At 37.1% G+C, this 24,920-nt stretch overlaps 1 protein-coding gene across 7 annotated transcripts in view; it reads right to left on the bottom strand.

Moving 5' to 3' along the window:
- The window catches only part of HECW2 (HECT, C2 and WW domain containing E3 ubiquitin protein ligase 2), a 338,340-nt gene that overhangs the window by 121,568 nt on the left and 191,852 nt on the right, over positions 1 to 24,920 (bottom strand). For all 7 annotated transcript variants that reach the window (XM_033112086.1, XM_033112085.1, XM_033112082.1 and 4 more), the window contains 5 exons: positions 20,873 to 20,980; positions 15,473 to 15,567; positions 10,787 to 10,862; positions 6,114 to 6,283; positions 3,593 to 3,735 (listed from right to left, as the gene is read on the bottom strand). In XM_033112086.1, the coding sequence (XP_032967977.1) occupies positions 3,593 to 3,735; positions 6,114 to 6,283; positions 10,787 to 10,862; positions 15,473 to 15,567; positions 20,873 to 20,980 (592 nt within the window). The remainder of the gene's footprint in view (positions 1 to 3,592; positions 3,736 to 6,113; positions 6,284 to 10,786; positions 10,863 to 15,472; positions 15,568 to 20,872; positions 20,981 to 24,920) is intronic.

Here is a 24,920-nt window from a genome sequence, read left to right as displayed (position 1 = left end):
TTAGCATTTGTTTGCACCACAGTACAGTTTAGAGCCTCTAGTCTAAATAAATTCACTATTAATCTTCCTAATTATTTGTTTGTTCTTCTCTACCTTCTCAGTACAATTCTAAATAGGTGTTAGCCACTTAAAAGAACACATGCTAATGTAAAATCCCAGTTTGGCTCTAATGAATTTCTTTGACTTCATAGCAAGCATTTCATAGAACAGTAAGACTATACCCTTTACCTTGTTGTTTTTCTTCCCTAGAAAAACTGCAATAATTTTTTTCTTGAGTGATGCTTTTAAAATGTTTTGTTTCCCCAAACTGAGTGCCTACTGTGTGTCACTTACACTCTGCTAAAGGGCTTTGCATGCATTACCTCTTTTAATCCTTCTAGCAACCCTGTGAGGGAGGCGGTAGCCCTGTTTTCTAGAAGAGCAATGGAAGCATGGGGAGGATAAGTAACTCGCCCAAGGCTAGACAACTATTAAGTAACAGAACCAGGATTAGACACGGATTCATCTAACACAGAAACCAGGCCCTGCTCTGCTGTCACCATATCACAGTCTCATTTATGTAAAATCTCAGTGATCCCAGGTTGCTATCAGTAGTATGTATTTTAATGCTGTATTTACTCATGGCTCACCTCAATGTGACTGCTATCATAATACTTTTTCTACATAAACTGGTAATTTAAAAAAATTTCTATGAAGGGATATAAAGGGATTTGTAACTATTAGACATAATAGGGATTTTAACATTAGTGTTCAAATAATGTTATATAATGGCTATAATCTGCAAAATAGTAGGGGTGTCTTTTTCTTTCTCTCACCACTGTCTTCCCAGCATTTAAACAGTGCCTGACACACACCGTGCTCCATCTCTGTCCACTAATGCATGAACCCAGTAGCACATTACGTGGACCTGATCTCAACATGGTGGTTCCTTGCCCATCTCTTTGGACATTCAGTCTTGGAATAATACAATCTTTATTTATTTATTTATTTTTGTTGAAAATAAATTGACCCTCCTCTTCTCCTCCTTGGCCATTAAAAGTGTTGGTATTAATGATGAAGATTTATAGAAGTGATGGATTTTAGATAGGAAATAAACACTTAGCAGGAATTATAAGGAAAGGACTACATCCATCTGTTTTGTTCTCTATCATATTCCTAATACCCAATATAGTGCTAAACATTTAGTAGACACTATATATGTACACACACACACACTACACACACAGACACACACATTGAATAAATTAACAAATGAGACTCTTTACTTGGAAAAAAAGAATTTTAACAGGTGTTAGTGCTGTTTATTAACCGAACTGACAAGATATTCAATTCCACTACTCAACGTATAAATACAGGAACTCCTCCATATTTGGAAATTCCAAGCCAAGGGTTTCACCCTTTGCTGAATGCCTGTTAGGGGATTCACCTGCTTTCTTATTCTTCTCTAGTCTCATCTGACTCATCCTGCCTCTTGCTATGGTACATTATTGCGAACAATACATTATATACTATTATGATTATAATCATAAAGAATAAGTGCCAAAGAACTCTCACTACTTGACTGATGTAATCACAGTGATGTGCTTTTTGGACAGAATTCAGGCTACTCAGAAAAAATGTCAGGTTCAAAAAAAATGCTCTCAAAATAAATAATTAGTGAGGCATTCTAGCCCACCCCACACACACATAAAACTGTACCCTGTAAACCCTCAAATGCTTCAGATTGTTGAAGTCTACCATATGCAAAAGTAAAGAAAACCCAGCATTTTTAAAGACATATCCATTACTAGATGGAAAGCAATAATCAGATTAGAAATATGTGTTTAGATGTTAATATCTGATGTACTAATATGTAGTATGTATCATTCTTTTTTGATACAGCAAACCCCTAAGCATCTACATCAGACAATGCTTTTAATGTACTTATATAGGAATATTTAATAATTTTGATATTTTACAAAGTAATGATGGACTTCTTTCCAACACATGGAATCTATGACTAGCAGTTCTCTAGGTGTCCCGTTCTTTAAAAGACTAAATGAAAAGCCAGCAAGTCAACAACAGCTTCAAGAACTGACAAGGTTTTATTTTTCCTTGATCATTCTTACTGGCATACATAAATTAACACTTCTACCAAGTGTCATATATATTGTGCAAGTTATATAATTATATAAATAAAATGGCAGACATATTTGCCGTAGATAATTCTTGCTTTTTATAATCTTCCACTTTCTATAAATCCCAAAAAATAATTTTTAAAAACTTCCCAAAGCACATCATTTTTACTGGAAGCAATAATTGTTATCCTTAAAAACAACTGTGATTTCCTAGCTTTTATCAGATAAACCAGGCTGCTAGAATTTCAGTATAATATTTATACTTCATGTGGGCTGGCTCAACCACAAATTCCATTGCGTCTGATGGCCAGAGAATTAGAATCTATTAGAATCTCTTAGTTTCAGATTTTTAAGGGGCCGTAGAGATCATCTGGTCTAAATGCTTCATCTTTCAGGTAAGGAAACTAATGCCCAAGGAAGCTGTGATGAATAGTTAAGTAGCTGCAGAACGAATAGGATGATCCACCTTCCTCAGTTGCTCGAGCACTATGACATTTCAACACCTTCCAGTCCTTCAGGTGGGGCAGAGAAGCCAAGATTCTAGAGCAGACTGATCTGAACTGAAATCCCAGCTCCACCTCTTGCTTGGTAGCCTCAGATTCCTCATCTTTGAAATGGTTATAATCACATTATTTACTTCACAGAGTTGGGATTACCTGAGCTAATGAGTATAATGTACTTAATTCCTGACACATACTAAGTGCTCAGCACCTGTTTTGTTTACTACGGCTGCTACCACCACCACCACCACCACCACCACCACCACCACCACCACCACATGATCATAATGTTCTCCCACAATGAAAAAGATCCAAGAAGTTGTCCCCCAGTGCTACCTCTGAGCACCAATGATACTGAATTTGCTGGTACTCACTATGCAAAAATGTATATCCCATTTATAATAAGGGAGGGAGGCACGCTATGATTTCTTAACTACTTTATTCACAATTTACAAGAAGCTCACAGAAAGAAAACACATCAAAAGTAAATTTTAGTTGCCTGAATGAATGCGTATGTCTCGGAGCTTACTCTAATACTTCTTCAGAGTCTAAGTCTTGTTTGAAATGGCCCCAAAACATGGTAGTTTTTGTCTTTCAGGAATAACAAGTTCTCTGGATGTGATTAAGCAGGTTAAGGGAGGTGTCAGTCTGACATTAGGATCTTGATCTAGGAAGAGGCTTTTATAACAAGATTTCAATATACTCAAAAACAATGAACACTATGACATTTGGTGCTGAAATGCTAGCGGAAGGTAAATCTTGGAAAAGATAGATACAAAAAAAAAAAGGTACATAGTCAAAACAAAGTACTTTTTGTCCTGCACATTTTAATGAGTATACGAGCACTTTCATTTTTAAAAGAATTATCACTTTTTATCAGTAACAAAAGTCCTAGGACTGAAAACGAAAGTATCATTTCGGTTGTTTCTGTACAAACTAATCTCATGAAGATCCCTACAAGTGGGGGCTGATTACCCGATGGCTTGCCGCTCCAGCAGTCTCTGGACTGGAATGGTTAGTTTTCCCAGAAAACGCTTGATGATAGGACGGCTCTTGGCAAATTTGTCTTTAATTTCAATTTCTAAGACATCAGTAAGAAGTGCAAAAAATGAATATTTCTGAAAACCAAAACAGAGTAACATGTTGATTAAAAAAAAGAGAAATATGAAACTATATCATTTATTATTATAGAAAATGGTGTCTCTTAAATCCTAATGACATACAGTCCCATATTGCTAGAAATATCTGCAGCTATTGTCCATACTTTATTAACTCAGAATCATTAACATTCAAAATGATTAAAAAGCAACAGTTAAGGACCTCTAGGAAAAAGGAGCCCCTTTAATCATCCAACCGTTCCTGGTTCAGCAGTTTTAGGAGATGCTATCAAATATTAAATTGCGCAGATTACAACTTTAGTACTCACTACATTTACTGTATCTTAATTCTTTGAAGTTCAATATCCTATTATAGGATGGTTTCAAATTAACCAATATATTTGATTAATGGCAACTTTAATTCCTCATCCCATAGCATTTTGAAGTTGCACAACATAGGTTAAAATACATCTTCACTTGGTTAGAGTAGGAACATCTATAGAATTCTATGATTTCCCTGATAAATATTAAAATAAAACAATGTTTAAATGGAAATTACTTAACTTTTAAAAGGCACACAGGGTCATTTCTTCTGGGACAGAACAATGAAAGTATGAGGTTAAGATAAGCTTTGTTGTACTGTGTAAGAATACTACTGAAGAAGACAGTATTAGATATTAATAAGCATATAAAATAAATAGAAAGAGCTTTACTCGTTTACAAAGACTTTCACATATACCACCTTCATTTTGTCTTTACAAACATAGCATTCTCTTTTTAACGATGGGAATCTCAGGAACAGTAAGTGATGGCGCGAGGAATCTAACCTGAAAATCATTTCTCTCCTTCCCTGACAGCATTTATACAACCACAGTGATGTGAATAGTGTTAGCCAGCTTTACACTTAAGCATCACTAAGTTAATTTAGTGGTAACAGTTAAAGTTCTTCAAAAGGCCATGCAGTTTAGTAATCTGCTTAATGAAAAAAGCACTTGCTTACAACAAGAGAGATGAGTTTAAGCACAATTTCTGCCTTGAATAGTTACATAAACATTTTTAAGCGTCAGTTTCTTAACCATAAAAATGGAAAGATGATAATCTTATCCCTTACGCTCCTTCCCCACTCAATCAAGCTTGCACTGGTAACACGATTAAGAACTTTGTAAATATTAAATTTGAGGAAAATAAAGTTATTGCTAGGGTCATTACTGTATCCCTCTATGCCTTCTAGAAAGTTATTCACACTATGATTGCTTAGGTCAGTATGATTGCTTATGCCTTCTAGGCTTGTAATGTGTTGAATTAGGTTGTACGCCTTTAAAAGTTATTTACAATTTGAAGATAATAGGTACTAGTCTTTAAAACCAGGAACAAGAAAACATACATTTATCTATTTAAATAACCATAAGAGCTGCCCACGAGAAACAAGTTGCTATGCTGACAAATCTCAAATAGGTGTATCCTTTCTCCAATTGGTTTTAGAGCCCCTGAATTATCTCCTTCTCCAATGAAATATTTCTACATTGTTAAAACATTATTGTCATTAAACATTTAGGGAATGATTTAACTAATTGCATAACTCCTATGCCAGTAAAGGTTTACCAGAAAACACTCTAACACTAGTATGTGAAATGTGTCTTAGAGCCCCAAGAAATGGCGAGAGAGCTCATGCTTTGCTTGCTAGATGAGAAACGATGTCTCTGTTCATTCTTTGACTTTCTGTAGCTCTAATGAGAAAGCCCTTTGCTTGATTTCCCTGATATGCAGCACTAAGATGACTGGAAGCATAATGTCGCTGTGAGGAAGTCTAAAGTACCACCAACACAATCTGGCTTCACTCAAGATGACAACTCTTTGAATCGCTCATTTAACTGACTGAAATCTAGAAACCCAAAAAACATTTGCCAAAGTCTGTAGGCAGAGAAATTCCTTTCATTTGTACTGTATACATGCTAGAACAAAATGTCAAATGTTTAAATAAAGACAGGATCATTATTACTGATTTTTCCTTCTACTTCAAGGTTCTATATGGCCCTGTAAGGCAGTGTTCCCGATCCCGTTCTTACTTCAAATTTTGATATTTTGTTTACTGGAGTTTTTCGCATCGATTTTTTAAAAAAATATTTCATTCAAGTGTTTATTTTGATTTTTTTAGTCTTTTAACATCCTTTAAATTGTGCACATGAGGTGAGTGCCTCACACGCCTTATCCTAGACCCAGCCCTGGCTAGAAGGGAATATGTCCTTCTCACTGAACCCTCTTCTAACAGATCCCCTAAACACCACAACCATCTTGTCCATACCCATAAACAACTCAATGATGCACAGAGTCCAGAGAAGAGAGATGGAGTTGGCTGACTCCCTAACTGGCAAGTACAAGACCCCTGAGGATCACCTTACCTCTCGGTGCCAAATTGGATTAGTGGTGTTACTGATGATCGTAGACCTTCTCTCCTGCCCATGGTGGGCGCAAGTGGGGAAACTGCTCTTCTTCCCTGGCTGGATGGACATCTTCAGGTAAGGGTCAGGGTTGAAAAACATCCCTTTCTTTAGTCCAACTGCTCTTAGATCTTTAAAGAAAAAGAAAGACAAAGAGGAGAAAGAGAAAGACAAAAAGGGAGAGGAAAAGGGACAGAAGGATTAGCAGTTCAATGACAATGTGTTTTTAAATAGTCACATAAGAAGCTCTAAACCGAAACTATTTGGTAAAACAATAACAAAGTTATTCACACTATGATTGCTTAGGTCAGTAAGGCCAAGTGGGTCATAAGGAATTCCAGCAAAAATGTAGGTGAACTTTTACTACCACTTTACACACCTCAAGTGACCTCCTGGGAACTGTTTTGATTCTAACACATGCATCTTCACCAACTTTTTCTATGTGGTTTGGCAATCAGCATTTCAAATAATGTCTTGAGAGAGACGCTTAGTAAACCAATCACTTAAAAAAAGAAAACCAATATGTTCTTTCATGAGAAAAAATTCAATCATCTATATACATATATGAAATGCATGACCTAAGCTTAATTGGGGATGAAACTTCAGAGCACACAGTTGTGCCACATTTAAAATGTCACATATATTCCACAAATATAACGAATGTTTTGGGGCAAATGGAGACCAGAAATATTCCTAAAATTTGAATGCTACCTGCTATATTAAATAATTGTGTGGTTAGTTTTTCAATAGCCTGTTAAGTAACTTAAATATTTGATGAATGTGCCATAACTCATCTGAGATTCACCAGTTGCTTTTCCCCAGTATGTGAGCTGCTAAAAGTTCTGGCTAAAGTCTGATTAGTGAAGAGACTGACACTTTTTAAAATGGCCAGGCTAAGGGATACAAAAATGTCAGGAAATGAAGCTGGTTTCGCTGAGTCCCAAGCACCTTTCTAAGAATATCAGTTTGAATAAGGTCGGCCTGACAGCAAAGTGATCTTGAAAGCTTCTGAAGAATACCATTTCTAGGTAACTTTATGCCATTATGATCAATCTAAAGACGTCCTGAACATTGGTTCACACAGAAATTCTGCAGATGGCCTCTGAACCTTCTAAGACTGTTGGATTACCCAGATCGGTTGGCGTAGAGACCCTGTAGAGTGACCCTAAATTATAGGAGGTCACCAGAGTCATCCTACTTCACCCCATTTCTGAAACACAAAGTCTTTCTTAAAAGGACAGAACTGGCCTGGGATTGCCCATAGAACCAGATTCTGTAGTGAGTGCCCCCTGGAGGGGGCTCACCTCCTCATCTAGGCCAACAAGAGCTTGTGGCCTAGATATCTGTGTGATGAAAACAGACCGGGACTGTCTAATGACACATAACTGGCAGAAGAGGGAAGCGGTTTAACATGTTGGCAAAGATTGAAAAATTCAGACAAGAGGACCTTATGGTAAGAATTCTCGATGAAACAGAGTAAGATCTTTGATCTGAAAACCACAGAGAGAAAGGAAAGATGAGTAAAGAACCAGACAGGCACTTCTAAGAAGCTGCTGAATTTCATTAGCCTTATAGTGCCCATGACTGGCACTTCCTAAACTATGTCGTCATTATCAACACAGCATTTGCATCTTACTATCCATTTAATAATGCTGTCATTTAATAAACTTGGCTTTGTGTAGTATAAAGTGGCCTTGAAAGAAAAATGCCATTTACATATTTATTTTCTTACTTTTCTTGATTATGCTCGCCTCAGAGTCAAGGACAGAAGAACAATATTCTTTAGATAGTAAATCTATTTCTAAATGGGATTTTTTTGTGGTTTTTTTTTGCAATAAATGAGAGGAGTAACATGTATAGAAATGGCTGCCACGAAGTCTGACGGAGCTAAATTATTCATGCAAAACACTCCTTCGAACAAAAAGAATTCCATCAGAAGATTAAGCCACTGTGATAAAAGAAGTCACTGTTAACCCTCATACCAAACTTGTCCCCAAGAAACGCTGTACAAATAAATCTTCATTAAGAAGCACAATAAGATGATATAGGAAAATTTGTGACAACATGGGTGGATCTTGAGAGTATGATGCTAAGCGAAATAAGTCAGACAGAAAAAGCAGAGAACCCTATGATTTCACTGATATGTGGTATATAAACCAAAAACAACAAAAGAACAAGACAAATGAGAAACAAGAACTCATAGACACAGACAATAGTTTAGTGGTTACCAGAGGGTAAGGGGGGTGGAGGGTGGGAGATGAGGGTAAGGAGGATCAAATATATGGTGATAGAAGGAAAACTGACTCCGGGTGGTGAACACACAATGGGATTTATAGATGATGTGATACAGAATTGTACACCTGAAATCTACGTAACTTTACTAACAACTGTCACCCCAATAAACTTTAACTAAAAAAAGAAGCACAATAAACTACCAATTATTTGTAGTCTGATTATTCAGTTCTCTTTAGCCACCTTGTTTTTGTTCTTGTTTCTCTCCTTTGTCTAATACATTTTATTGCTCATAAACACCCACATCACCTAAAAGACCAATGAAGGATTCAAAGTCACAGAGGTATGACATGTTAAATAACCTAGTTTAAAGTCTTATTTGGAAAAGAGGTTTAAGACTTTAATCAAAACATAATTTTGGTTTCACTGTACAGTTCAATTATTTGTGTCCCTACTTATCCGTATATAATCAAGAGTAGAGCATTTGTAGTCAGCCATTCCAGGGCTTAAATGCTCTTGGATAAATATTATCATTCACTGTCAGTATGCTACAACCGGATTCATTTTTTAGAGTTACCATCATAGAATTGCTTTCATCTTCTATAATGTTAGCCATTTCTATATACCATCTGCAAATATCTAACTATATGGTAGGAAATAAACAGATTTGTAGCTAGCCTCCATGTGTACTGAGGTGGGATATTAGAAGAAGTTTTACTTAAAGAAGAAATATTTGGTTGTGCCCCAAAGCGTATTTCCTACTTTTTTAGGAAAAAATGCTGGGATTTTTCACCTTTTAGATGGTCATTCTCCCACAGTGAGTTGATTAACACCCCTCTGGAGTCAAAATCAATACGTGTGTCATATTTAAGATGATATCGATCACTTGCAAGCATAGGGCAATGCTAAGAAAACCGTGGTATGTATGGTCAAATTAAATTTTCTGAGCCATGAATGTTGGCTAATTGTTGCCGATCTATAAATGACGGATTTCTGTAGCTGCAACCAGCCCCTCAGGACTGTGAAGGCCTAAAGCTCCGGGAGCCAACCCAAATGTTTTCAGGAGACAGACAGAAACAGGGGATGGGGGGTAGTGTCACAGGTAGTGGAACTTCTACGTGCCCTTCTAAAACTGAGGTATTTTTTAAACCTTGAGGGTTTCAACCAAACATATTTATAGACCAGATATGAACCAAAAACCACCAGTTTACCACCTCTGAGATTTACCAGAGAATGAAAACAAAAAGAGCTTTCATAGTAAGTAAGGTCCTATTGGAGGTGAAGGAACATGCAAGACTAGACATGAATACTTGGAAGCCATCGGCCAGCAATGAACTACTGTACACAATTTTGTCCTATGTGATAATTATGCATCACAGAAACGTCTGTTTCCAAGTGCAGCCTTCTAACTCTCACTCTTGAAAATGTCTATTCACATATTTTGCAGCCAAGAAAGTGAATCTAGTTTAAATTTCAGCAGCACTTCACCAAGGGAAAAATGAAAACAAAGTATCTTACAGTGACAGACATCTGTTAGACTTTATTTTGTACATATTGTACTACAGTTTTCTGTTTTAGAAGTCCATTTCAAATACTGATTTTCTTAGAGTATTCTTGACTTTATAACTGCCAATTAATTTTTTAAAAATCAGTGGCTTTCAAACTTTTTTGACAGTGACCTACATATAAAATACATTTTACATTCAAACCCAGTATAAACATACATAGGGGTGTATATTTTTTGTGTCAAAAACTTCAGTTTCTATAAATTGATGTTCTACAAAAAAATATTTCCCTTTGGTGGTAAACTCAGATTTTTATCTATTTTCTTTTTAATTGCTAGTTTGAACTAAATTAATCTTATAAACCACACAGAGTTCCAACTCACAACCTGAAAAGCAGTGCTTCAGTTTTATGATAAATAAACAAGTGATAAGAATATCTTACTAGCCAAAAAAAATACAACAAAAGTCTTATCCATTTTCCAATTTTTCTGTGTATTCCTCCACAGAAAGAGGAGTATCCCTTGGCTTTTTTTTATCCTAGTTTCCAAAATTTTCCTTTCTCCAGATGAGGTAAGCACAAATTGTTTCCAACCAATCAACAAAGTCCGACAGTGGGGTTAGCACATATCACCTTACAGCTTCTTCTTTTTTTTTTTTAATAATTATACATAGTTATAGTCTTTTTATCACCTGAAAACTTGTTATGAGAAATATATTATGAGCTAATATCAATAATCTAGTATTGTCAAGGTAGAGATATACTTGAATTTCAGAAGTATTACCCCCAAATAAATAAATAAATAGTTTACATATGAGAATCTATAGAAAGATGTGACTGTTCCTGCCTTTGAAATTGCATACTTTCAAACTGGACATCATACTTAAAGACATCCTTACCTGACAATGTAAAGCTGACGAGTTTCCGAGAATGCTGACTTCCTGAAGCACCTCCTTCCATGCCTTCTGCCCCCATCTGCACAGAAAAAACACATATCTGAAGTTTCACAGGAGTATGATGCCATTCAACCTTCTTTAGGAATCACACGTTTGCAAAAATGGTGATTTTTGTATCAAACATGTATTTAGTATATGCCTTTTCATATGCTACAAATCTTGGAACTGAGACACAAATGAAGATTCTTGGAGATGAGAGAAAGGATCATGCCCATACTTAATCTTCACCCCCAAAGAAGTCAACATGAGCTTCTAAATTCCCTGGGATATGAATCAGCTTGCCTTGTTCCTTTTATTTCTTTCATAAGAATATAGTTACTATGTAATAAATGTACTGACATTGCTATTACTGTATTAAAACATTCCTTAAGTTAAAAATTAAACATCAAATTCCTTCAGATTTGCTAGGAAAACCCAGAATAAACTAAACAGGTGATTTATATCATACTCATCCATATATATGTATATGTAGAATTATCCTCTCTTGCTAAATATTTCTGAGTGACCATGTGATGTCCCATCACCCTACCCAGGCTCTATTTAATTATGCTACAGGTACATGGCACATGCCATTATAGTTAGCTATAATAAGAATTTGCAATGCTATTGTACTGATTATTGTATTGTGAAGCTTTTCCTAAAAGCTTTCGAGTAAATTATCTTACTTGAAACCAGTCATTTATAGATCACATAGCAGACTTTGCCTTTCTCGCAATTTATGCACAATTAGTGCTCAATTTATGGCACACTAGAAGTAAAGAGTTTCATGGTTCTCTAAAAAAAAAAAGAAAAGTCTCCTTCCATTACCATACATTTGATCCCTTTTTCCTTCCTCTGCCTCTGGGTGCTGAACACACAATGCATTATACAGATGATGTATTACAGAATTGTGCACTTGAAACCTATGTAATTTTACTAACCAATGTCACTCCAGTAAATTTCATAATAATTTTAAAGTCCACAATACTGCAAGAGACAGAATTGAAAAAATAAATTTTGAATAGTTGGGAGATAGAACACATTTTAATTCTAAATTTAGATTAAATCCTTCTGTCTTATCTTTGTGGTACTCCCTACACTCCTTTAAAAATCATATGCCACCAAGAAAAAAACCTTTCGCTAGTCCAAGAAAAGTTGAAAAATTTCAAAATAAATTCCATTCAAATTTTGAAATACCTATATAATTTTATTAACCATTGTCACCCCAGTAAATTTTAATTAAAAACATTTTTTTGAAATATAAATTTCTACTTCCTTCTCTACTTCTTGTAACTTAGTCAAACTATGTTGTGTGACACTTAACTATTTCCCGATTGTTTCACAGGTCATTTGCAATATACTAGGATACCATCCAGATATCATTTCATTCCATTCCATCCATAAAACCAACTCCTTTGACATTTAACTTTGACAAGTACATATGGTTTATAATATGGTGTGTCACCCCTCTGACTCATCATCCCAGGTTAACTGGAGCAGGGACAAAGCAAACTGGCCAGACAACTGATCACTGTCACTATGTCATCCTGCTTTCACCACACACAATGCTAGACTAGAGTGGTGAATGGTGAGTCATACAGACTACCACTGGGCAGACACCCAACAACCTACCCCTCCTTGCCCTGGGTACTAGCCATCTGATAAACCATGGCATCCCCTCAAATGGGCCATACTGCTCATGAGTTGTACCACCCCCAAAGACATGACATCTCTTCCTACTAAGGGATGCTCATGATAACTGAGTTAAGAGAGACTGAAAAGATTCATTGTCTTTATTTCAAACCTATTTACAATATTATAAGATATTACAGAAACAAAATCAAAGGCCCTCGGTTTCTCTTTTCAAAATGTAATTCACTGTCTGGAAAAAGGCTTAATGTGAAACAATTCTCACAGACTTCACAGATAAACTGTCCTTGTACTACAACTGTGGCAAAATGCTCATCTGAAATAATACTCGAAGAATTCAATTTTATCACTGATGACAGTAAAGCCAGGGAAGACCAAATGTTACCACTAGATATAGGGACATCAGTGATAATAAACACATCTGCACTCACTGTTTAGAGAGAGGTATTTAAATAAACTCGCTCCACAGATCCATTCCGGGAAAACTCAGAAGCAACACTGTCGAAGTACTGAAACAATACATGGTAGTGAGTGATGGTAGCCTTTATCTGTCCCTGAAACCAAAGGATTTCCTGTTCCAAGGGTTTGAGATACATATCACAGGGTACTCAGATGAATGACGGTGACGTCAAAGTGCCAATGACAGAGAAGACATAACGTTTTTTGTCCTTGTCTCACTGCAAGAGGATTTGTGAGAAAGGAGACCATACAATTAGGATGGCAGCTCATTTCCTTCCCTAGGGAGTTTCTCAGTTACTTCTTCTAGGACTATTCTTTGCACTTGGTCGTGGAATAATGATCCTAGATGGGCTTTGTGAATATCAATGTTATTAATCAGCCTCAATAACTAAATGGCATGCCGTATTCCTTGGTGACCATCATGTTGTGATACAAATACAGCAGTCACCCCCACAATGAAGTGTCCTGTGGCACAGTCTCTGAATTGGGGATACAGACCCAACAGTCTGAAGCTTGGTCAGAAGTCTATTGGTCACCAATTCCATCAGTCAGCCTTTGAACCACAATATTCGATTCTGATTGCCAGTGCAGTACCAATGAAGCTTTTAAATGAAGCTCTAAAATCTGTCTGAAGCAAATTGATTATCTCCAAACTATCCACAGGATTTGACAGAGTAATCTCAATGCAAAGATCAGTGGATTAAGATCAATGGTCACCACGCTGTAAACTCTGGCTCCCTTCAGTGATATCACTGAAATTGCTCAAGGCTAAAAAAAATCTGAATCCAGAAAAATCGTGTTTGGAAGCTATTGTCTGATTTCGCACGGTTAAGTTTTTCAAAAGTTTTATTAAAAACAGCCCCACAGTTCTAGTTTTGTAATTTTTCTTTTTAGAACATTCATTAAACCATGTTCCAGTGCTTACTATGTTACGTGGCCGATTTCGTAGTCAACAACTGTTATTCTCCTGTGACCATCAAAGTCTGATATAGTAAATGTAGGGTGGTTTTTTAAATTCTATACTATGTTTACTACAATGAAAACTCAAATATAATTCATATGGGAGCAGAGTACTTAAGATATTGAACATTTTGTACATACTGTTCCCTCTACCTAAAATGTTCTTCCCTCCCTCTCTTCACCTAAGAAGCTCCTACTCATCCTTCAGATTGCCTTGCAAATACATTTTCTTCAAGGAAGCCTTTTAAGACCTTCCTGATCAGGACAAATCCTAATAGTATGTGCTCTCATAGCCCCATTTCACTCTCCTTCACGGTGATTATCACTCAAATAACTATCCTTTAATCAATGTCGCTCTTCCCCACCACATCAATGAGATCAAGGACTGTGTGTTTTGCTTATCATTTCATCTCCAGAGGTGGGTGCAAAGCATAGTACTTAGCTGGCACCCAATAAATATTTGTTTGAATGGAAAAATGAAAGGGAAAGAAAGACTGCTTGCTACAGCACTGGTGGGTCTGGACAATTGCAAATGCCATCTGCAAAGATTACTTTCTGAATTTCAGAGAGTCAACCTTGCCACTTGCCTATATCCCAAAATTCATGCATGTATAAATGTAAATACACAATGTTATAAAGATTCTATACTGTGGCAGTCAATATTTTCCTTCTACTCAGTGGAGATAAAAGTCACAACCTGATTTTTGTTAATGACTTATAAAAACTGAAATGATTTACATTATCTTACACTCTAAGAAATCTTCCCAAACCATCTGAGTCCAACCATCCATGTACAATGGAGTGCAGCTTGTGAAGCTGTTAGATTCTAAAGTTAGTAGATAGAGTGAAAATTCACAAAATTGTGAAAAGTAATCCTTAAAAAATACCACATTGGAAATGGACATACTTTCCTTTAAAAGTCCAACAAAACCCATATCCTCCAAAACTAAGTTAAATCTCTCTTTTTCATTTGAGCACCTGGTGAAGAAGAGGTTGGCCTCTGTTGAGTGACCATGTTATACTAAATATATGTGTGGTATTTTTAGGCTCTACACCCCAACTCAGCATCAAGAGGGATCCAGCCTAAGACCTCCTGCGGGAATAGCACATTCAGGATCCCCATCGCACTCTCTCTGTGGGGTGAAAGTTCATTAAGTTGACTGGCAGGTAGGATCACACACTATTTAAATCATTGTTACTCTCCTTTTACCCACTGAGCTCATGTAAATCAAACTCACATAAGATGCAACGCCACCGTTTCCTATCAACCCATCACCCATATTACCGGTAAGTTCAAAACCCTTCCATGGAGGGGCATGCACTGATTTGCTTCATGAGTGGTTTCCCTGAAGAGTTGACTACGTACAGAATTCTTATAAATCAAATCATATTTTCCCACTGATTTGTATTATGGATGCAGGTAAACCAGCCTGTAAGTTATTTCCTTTATTAAAACGGCGCCCACGCTGTCCTGCGCTTCCTTTTTCATTGTTCCCCATAACCCTGCTAGAGCTGCACAGGCAAAAATAGAAATGAGGCCCCGGGGACCTTGTGAGGAAGCCTGCAATGAGGGACACTCACCATCACAGCCGGGTTCTTCACGGTGATGCAGGGGGTGGTGGCTCGCAGGGCTCCACTGATGCCGTGGTAGTATTTAAAACAGATCTTTATCTCTGCTGCAAACAGATTGGAGAAAAACAGCCATTTAAACACTGAAACAAGTCATTAAGGAATCAGCTGAGGAAATTCGTCACCTCACCTCTCAGCAACTCCTACTCATGATTCTTTGAATGATCCCTCCTTTTCCAATTGGAGGCAACAGATTGATTAGACCACTTCCTGTTTGATTTTACTATGTTAATTCTCTGGAATTTTCTATGAACGTCCGAAATATATTTAAAAAAATAATGCACAAAAATAACGTGCCGTAAAATAAATAGGGTAAAGATCAGAATAAGACGAGCTACCAGTTACTGAGGTGCCCCACGATGCCCCAGACACCGTGCTGTGTTTCTATTCGTGTTATTTAGCCCTCACATCAACTTTGGGAGACAGATATTCCTGTCTCCGCGTTGCAGATGAAGTACTGAAGTTTGCGGAAGGTCAAACAAACAGGAAATGACAGAGTCAGGACTCAAACCCAGTCTGTCTGATTCCAAAGCCTTCACTCTTAACCCCTACAACAGAGATGGATTGCAGCTGTTCATGGAAATAGGAAAAAAAGCAGTTTAACAAGTATGAAAAAATTACTGTAGTAGACTGTGCAGTGATAGAGTCTGGTTATCTGTATTATTTTAAATGTCTAAGTGACTTAAATGCAGCCACTAGGCAGGGATCAAATTTAGGAACCACTGGTATATATATATATACCAGTATGTGGCTGCATGATAGATAGATAGATAGATAGATAGATAGATAGATAGATAGATAGGAGATAGAGATATATGTGGAGATGTACACACACACACACACACACACACACACACACACACACAGAGGGTGCCAAAAGAACGTATAGGGAAAAAGAAAGGAAAGTAAAAAACTATTTAAGAAAGGAAAAACTATTAAAATTGTAATACATACCAATGTGATTGGAATATATACTGATAACAAAAGATGAATACAAGTCCTGTTTGACTTCTGCAATTACAAGAGGTGCTCAAAGTGGTAACCACCAGCGTCCAGACACTTCTGATTACAGCAAACTACTGCTTAAGCAACACTGATCCAAGTGTCCACTTGTATACATTTTCTGGCACCCCCAGTATATATATATCATATATATATATATATATATATATATATATATATATATATCATATATATATATCATATATATATGATATATATATCATATATATATATACATGTATACATATATCTCTACAGGTATGTGTATATTTTCACACTATATATATATATCATTTGAACTTGATAAAAAGCAATGTAAATGCCAATTATCGATTCTGGAAAGTAACTACAATTTCAAAGACCATGAAGCCAGAATGTGTCAAAGATAAAACACACAGACACTGGATTCTCTCTATATACAAAGCATCTATGTCAATGCAAAATGCCTTTTTTCCAAGGTGTCAATCAATATAGGCAATGATGCTGACAGGCAAGTCCCAGGGAGAGTCCTAGCCTACAGGAGTCCTCGCCTCTATCAACTGAGTCATCTGCATTATTAAAGTGGGGACACTAGATGTATTTTCCCAAGGAAGTTAATCTTCCGCTGACTCTCCTGACTGCCAAATGACTGCCTACAGAGTATTTAGTTCACTTATTTTAACAGAGACATATAATGATTAAAGAAAAATCCCCTTTTAGGGATTTATATTATTACACTTTCCTAACAATGATTAAATACTAAAAACATGTCTGTCACGAGGTCATATAGTGAATCTTTCCATTATGTACATTAATCACTCAGCAGTGATTCAAAATTCAGTTAGCATTGTCAAGCAAAAGATTTCTACCATATGCCCACCACAACACATGCTCAGCACTATGCCAGACGGTGCAAGGGAATCTAAGAATGGTTTCTGGTCTAGCAAGTGACTTATAGTGTAGCCATTGAGATGACAACCACAGGCTTGACAAAATACAGGAGACAAACACTGAAAAGAAAGATTGCTGGATAGAAGACTGTGGAGACCACGGAGAAGATTAGTGAGGACACGGCAGAGTCAGAAAGGGTCACAGAACAAACAGGTCAGGACTCACACCTACAGATGAGAAAATGGGGGTAGAAAGGATTAGGAGCCAGGAGTGGCAAAAGCAGGGAAGCAGGAATGAGCACAGGAGTTTGAGGGCCTGCACGATGACCTCTGCAGGAATTCGAGCCTCACTATCACTTCTCTTCCCTAATAATTCTCCATAGGTGATTGTCCTGAACACTAACAAGCGTTTTTGATTATTATTGAAATAGCAATAGATGTGTACCTCTGCGCAAATTATACTCTCCCACTTGCTTTCTTCCAACACCAATAGCATATAATCTGCAAGAACAAAGCTAAGCAGCATGCAGAGAGCCTGTCAAAGCAGAACAAGCTCAGTGATGAGCATGAGTATTGAATTCTGCGGGAATGAGCTCATTAGTGTCACACTTTAAAGGCTGGAGACCAGCAGTCTGTGAATCTGCCCGCAGCCGTACCTCAAAGATCGAATCAGTGGTTAGTGAGTAAGCAGCTCATTTTTCAATAAGGAGGAGTGCATTTTTATAAGACATCTTTCCTGAACTCTCTTTCAAGTTAGGATGCTATGTCCTCTTTTCCAAGGTTCATTGTCAGCTAGGTAACAGACTATGAGACAAAAAAAGTGACTGGTTTTTATTTGTAGAATACTGATAGCCAGGCCAACTTTCCTAGCTGGCCCATTTTGGGTGTTATTTTATTCCTTGCTATAACAAAAATCTCCAACCCCGGTGACAAATTAGAATCCCTGAAACTATAAAATAAACTTATCCTGAATTATGCAAAGCAGATTTTGTGGACATAAGCACCAAAAATACTGAAGATCTGATAGCTTCCTAAATATAGAAGCTATCTAACATACCCCGAGCCACCCTTCAGTGATTTTTTTCAAATTTCACACCATGAGTTCAGAGATTCAAGCCAAATTTCATTATGCTGTGAATTCCCCTTAGATCTGCTCTAGACAGACATGGGGTAAAAAGAATTATGTCTAAAAAACATGGACTATACTTCTAAGCACTGATATAAATACCACCTGAGATTTTTACATTGAATGGATATTGAAAGGATAGAAATGTGTATTGTGGAGGCCTTATTCTGATTAATGAACATAAACTTACTGTAAAGCCAAATCTTCCTGTAATTTGTATCCGCTGTCCAGGACATTAACTTACACAAATTTTCTCAGTCCTTAAAAAATACATTACCAAATATTTCCAGTGTTACAATGATGCAACACAATTTCCCCAATTTTGTGGAGGAAGAATTAAGGTGAGAATGCTAAATTAGAGGAGAAAAGAAAAAGAAACCCTAATCTCTTCTTCATTTCCAATTCCTAGCTTCAATGTCACGCCCATTTCTATTAACTACTAGAGTGAGGGGTAAGGAAACACATTTGTTGAGACAGAGATCGTTACTAAACCCTATCAGCCAGGACTTTATGAACCTCTAACACTTTTGAGAGGAGAAAGAACATCAATCATGGAAAACGAGATACTCTGTAAATGGTTTTTTCTTCCCCCTACATATAATGTTCCAAATTATGGCAGCATAATTACTGACTTCTTCTCAGGTGTTCACATGAGCCCCGTAATATGAACCTGCACACTCCATCAGGAGGCAGTCATTCCTAGCAGTCCTGAGCATTCTGGAGAAAAAAAATGGACAGTTGTTTTATTTTTTTTCCTCAAGTTCAGCTGGCAATATTTCTCAGCTACATCAGCCTCTTAAACCCTGGGATCCTTTCAAAGGAGGAATCACACTGAGAGTAAACACAGCTATTTCCTATTCCATTTTTTCCCCACATTCTTTTATCATTTATTTTTCTCATTACTTAGATAGTAATGCCAGCTGGGCCAATGTTGGAAAGGAAAGAAGAGTAGAAATAGGCAAGAAAAACAAATCACCCGTAAGATGTTTGTCGCCTCCCAGAAACAACCCTTGTTCACATTTTGGCAAATAGCCTTCCAGACTTTTCCCTGTATGCTATAATGTTAGTTGGGATTGCGCTGTATGTGTCTGTTTTCCCCCCTTAGTTATTGACATATCATGAGGATTTTCCCTTAAAAATTACATTCCATTTAAGGTTTACAGAGAGAATCTAGCCAGAAATTAAACTATGAAAAGAAGACATTCCTTAGGGTGCAAAAACAGGATTAGAGAAAGCTCTAGAATGCTGACCTACCAGTAAAAATGTGGAAGAAATGATCTGATGCCTTTAATGGCAATTCAAAGTAATAGATGTTAATCTTTTAAAATAGCTTTTATATTATAGAAGTTGTATATCCTTCAATAAAGAAATGCTTACAGCGGGTTTCTATTTAATCAAACCTTATTTTATAGTTCAAGGTTTAATAAGCCCCATCCTTGTACTAGTATCCACATATTCCTTTATATTAAATCTGCTACAGATAGAAAACATAATTCTTACACAGAGCTAAACCACTCAGAAAATTTTTAAAGAGCCCACTTCTTTCTACATTAAAGAAAAATTCTGTAAAGGGAGAAACGTTAACCAGGACCAACCAGTAAATCATTTATTTATTCATGCTTCTAACTACTCCCCACAAGAATGTATTTACTATGTTCTCAATAATGTTAGTGGCAAATATAAATACTCTCCTTTATCCAAAATAAAAAAGGATGAGATATTTCTGTGAAACATGTACTATATATAAAAAATTTGTATTTACAAATAAATATAACATCAGATAAAATGGGTAAGGGTTGAATTATCTGTGGCCAATTTCCAATTCCTAGTAAATCAACCTGTATGGCAGCCCCAGACTACCTTATTTACACTTGAAAAGGCCAGGACCCAAATGCAAATGTTATTCTGCCAATGGGAAAAGTAACAGCAAAGTTAGCAAATAACATTTTTAAATTAAGTTAAATTCTTAAATCTTGAATTATTCTTTCTGCTTCCTAAAATAATTAAATATTAACTACAAATGTAGATACAAGAGTATGTAAAAATGTGTAAAGTATTAAAATAACCATACATAATGTATGTAACATACATTCATAAGGTATACGTAATATACGTATGTATACACATGTATATACACACACACATACACACATGTACTTTGTAAAAAATACATGAACATTCTCTAATGAGCATTTTCTATAACTTTTTTTGTTTTTCCAGTTTGGGCCTACATGACATAAATACGCAAATGAGAGCAAAAAACTTTTAAAATAACATTCAGAGAAGACTCCGTAGATTTCTGCATATTTATACAGTGTTCAATAACAAACTCATGTTTCACACTTAGCTACTTACGTTCCATGAAATAGGGCCCAGGCTCAATTCTCCATACAATTTGCCCTTTTTGTGTTCCAGTCACACCCCTGTTTTTAGAATCCCAGAAGTTGGCTGGAGAGTTCTCATCTGAAAAAAAAAAACCAAAGAAACACTTTTCAGCTTAATTATAACCTCTTTGTCCTTCCTTCGCTCAAAGACTAATACAAGCTCTAAGATAAATGTAAAAAAGATAAAGAGGAAATATTAATGAACACTGTTATTAATGACAACCTCCCAGCAGATAATTATCCTGAATTTCTGTACTTGCATTTATATGGGAGAACTGGGGAGGAGGGTAGGGTATGGGGTGGAAAGAAGTTGTCATCTCTGGGCTTCGCTAGGTTGGTTAATGTTGCCACAAGACAAAACTACAAAGAACAAAGGATAATAAAATTGCTGCAGCTTCAGTGATGAGCTAATATAGAAGAAAGGGGTTGAACTCCCATCTATAAAATCCTTTATGAAAAGGAAAGGAATAGCAAAGCTGGGAGAAGATGGGATGAAAAAACAAAGGGGACATAAAGCTAGGAAACTGAGTCAAGGCTCAGCTTTGCCATGAACAATGTCCAGGAGACACCAACGAAGTCATCAGGTCTGCTAGGAAAATCTTTACAAACGCCAAAGGCAGTAGACCTCGAACCAATACGAGAAAAGGAAAGAAACAGATTTAGACTTTTGTCTGGATGAAGCGAAGGATAGACATGACAGATCCAAAGAACAGGTCCGAAAGCACCATTTTCCAAGCTTTCTGACCTCATGCCATATAGAAAATGGTAATGTTTACAGGTACACTGGGGTAAATGGAAGAGACGCTTACAATTTCTGATGACAGGGAGGCTGCTCTGGCTGCCCAGGCTCTCCCCCCTACCCTGAGGTTGAAGGGAGTCAAAGTCTATGTAATTTGCTCACATCTAACTAGTTTGAAGCTCTGTCTCAGAGCCCTAGAATAGGAAATGAAACTAAAAACATGAAAAATGACCATTCAAAGTTTTATTAGGTACATAAGAATGTGTAGGGTGACACTGGCTCTTAAAGTGATATGTACCTCAGTTGTTCCCCCAGGAGGAAAAATTAGGGATACAATTTAACTGTGAACTGGAATAAACCAGACAGGGTGAAGCAAGAACCACACTAACAAAAGAAAAGCTAGAGAAAACATCCTAAGCCCAAGGGAATAATCCTGAGAAGAAAATCCTCTCCTCTTTTGAGCGTAAAAGAAACAGAAAGTGGGGCAAAGTGAGAGGTCGGATAATCCAGCTCTGAGGGATTTCTGTCTGGGGTTGTTCTTGGGGTCGATCAAACTGATAAGCCAAAGAACGTTGGGAGGAATGATCCTTTCACTCCGTTTGCATTCAGTCCATTATAAGTCAAAAATTCTTTCTGGGAAAGGCCAAGAAAACAGCCACTGTTCTGTACAGGAGTGGAAAGTCATACCCCACTCATCAGCGCCACTCCCAGACACACAATGCAAGGACACTACTCCATCCTATCACAGGACTATAACCATAGTGCTGATATTTAGAAGGCACTCAGGCAATCACCTAAAGCTGGACTTGAAAGATGTCATGTCACTCTGCAGGGCTCACTGCCTATGCATTAAGCTTCTTCCATGCCAACTCAACTCCAGTTTTGTCCAAGAGAGCAATGTGCCCAGTGAAAAATATTCATCTCTCCAGAGTCCCTCGTAGCTAAGGGTGGTATGTGGCCTAGTTCTGGCCAGTGGAATTGGAAGTCTTCTGGGTGAGACTTCTCAGAAAGCTATTATTTTTCTGATTAATAAGAGAACTGACTCCTTTTGCTCTTCCCCCTCCCTCCTTCTTGGATGAGAAACACATGCTAAGGACAGCAGAGCAAGGAGCTAGAAGCAACCGTGATGACTTTTGGAGTCCTGAATGACCTCCAGGCTTCTTGCTACCGAGGCAAAAACAAATTCCCATTTGATTAAGTTCCTGTGGTTGGGTCTCTGTTACTTGCAACTGAACACAAGTAATCACAGATATACCCACCATCCTAAAAATCGCTCAGTGATTTAGACTTATCATACCTGTCTTGATCTAGAATCCTCAAAACTGTATCACTGCTCCAGGTTAGACAACAAAGGTAGTTGCTTCCCTTTTAAAAGATATTTTAATTGGCACAGGTGCGTGGATGGGGAGAGGAACTCTCCTGTTTTCGCAAGTAAATGTGTTTTATTAGCTACTGGTCCCTTTGAAGGCACCAAAAACTGGACCCTAGGAAACACAACACAGGCATAGGAGCTAGTCAAAATGTTGAAAAATGTGACTATGCACATGGGACATTTCCTGAAAATACTGTTGTGACAGTTTTCTCTGGAGGCGTCAGGAAAAATGAAGCCGCATCCAATCTTCTTTTAAGGAGCAAGTCCTCGGATCAAGATGATAAAAATTAACAGTAGCAAAATTGTACTTGTTAACGTGATCCCCCTGTAAGAGGGTCTGCATTTCTGGTATTACTAAATTGTTTCTCCCCAAGCCATCAGTTAAGCCAAACTAAGTACACACTTCTGACATGATAACCTTGGGAAGAGGGGCCACTGAGGATCTGCTATGGAATGAGACAGATGAGGAGAATTACTCCTCAGAAGTGAGCTCCAGACAGAAGTGATGCCTGAGGCTTGACACAACTCTTAACATGTTCCCTAGAAGAGAATTTTGACAGAGAACCAGCATTGGCATCTCTTGTTCCAAGAAGGCCCATTAATATCTCTTTGTTTACCAGCCACATTTACTTCAAGGTAAAAATATTGCACTATGTGAACATCCTTCCTTGATCTCAGAAGTAGGAAATAAGGGAGGACAAGTGATGGATGCATCCTTTCTAGAAACTTTACCAAGACATAGACCTAGAGTTAAGTGTCCAGTTCACCCACTAGCTCATGTGGGTTGGGATAAAATGTACCTTTGAACTTAATTCCCCTCGTTGGTTCATAAGGCATGTAGAAAACTCCATCTGGTTAAATTTATATTTAAAGAAATACAGGCTAGCCCCTTGAAGTAAAATGTCAAAAATGTATGAATCTGAATCTGAGTGTTCAGATTCATACAGAACCCAAACATCCCATATATGATGTGAAATGGGTCAGAATTAGGATGAGCAGAAGCTTGGTGGTTCTGTTCTGATTAAAATAGAACAAGTCCAAGTGCCTCGGCAGGAGACCACCCTGTAAACCTTCATGGGGAAGGTCTTATTCTCCACCAACCACAGTGTCTGTCATGTAGGAGATACCCAAGTTGATTAATATTCTGGTTATCCTAGATTGAAAGATTTTTTCTGACGAGCTCTTTCTGATAATTCTTTATCCCTGACGGATCCAAGCACTTTTGCCACTGAATGGCAGCTACCCTTAATTGCAAATACAAAGTCCTTAGAAATAAACCAGTTTAGGGGCACGGAGTTCAAATTATTTTGAAAGGACTGTCACAACCCCACCCCTACTACTGTTCCTACCGCTGCTAGTGAGCAGAGCTCTGGCCAGCCTTGGGCATACATGCAAAACAATGCCTAGAGTGACCCATTCCTTTGCTGTGTTTCAAAAAGACCAATTTTAATTGGTCCTTCAGATTAAAACCTTTTTCTTTAAGTAGGTTAACACCTTCATTTAGGTTGCAGTCAATTTTAGTGTAACCTGGGCATCCTTTTGGTGACAGCATTTCTCTCCTTAGATCCATTTTTCTTAGGTATTTGAGGACAGAATATTTTTTTCCCAGGTTGTATGAGTTGTTTTTCCTTTACCTTCATTTAACATCCATATTCGTTAATTCAAACTTTTAAAAATGTCTCTACTTCAAATAAAAACATAAATAAATAAACTGAGTATAAAATGGCAGACCAAAGAAAGGGTTTCAAGTCCCCTACAAATATAATGGAGATGTAATTATACATCTATTTCGTCCTTTAACTGAATAATGGTTCTGATAGACCAAAGAAATATCATCAGTCTTTAAAACCAATTACCAATTATTCCATTTATATTTGATCATTTCTCTTCTCTATTTCTCTTAACAGC

This window comes from Rhinolophus ferrumequinum, chromosome 8 (genome assembly GCF_004115265.2).
Source record: "Rhinolophus ferrumequinum isolate MPI-CBG mRhiFer1 chromosome 8, mRhiFer1_v1.p, whole genome shotgun sequence".
Lineage (NCBI taxonomy): Eukaryota > Metazoa > Chordata > Mammalia > Chiroptera > Rhinolophidae > Rhinolophus > Rhinolophus ferrumequinum.
The sequence above is the reverse complement of the archived record's forward strand: the minus strand, read 5'-3'. Positions and strand labels throughout refer to the sequence as shown.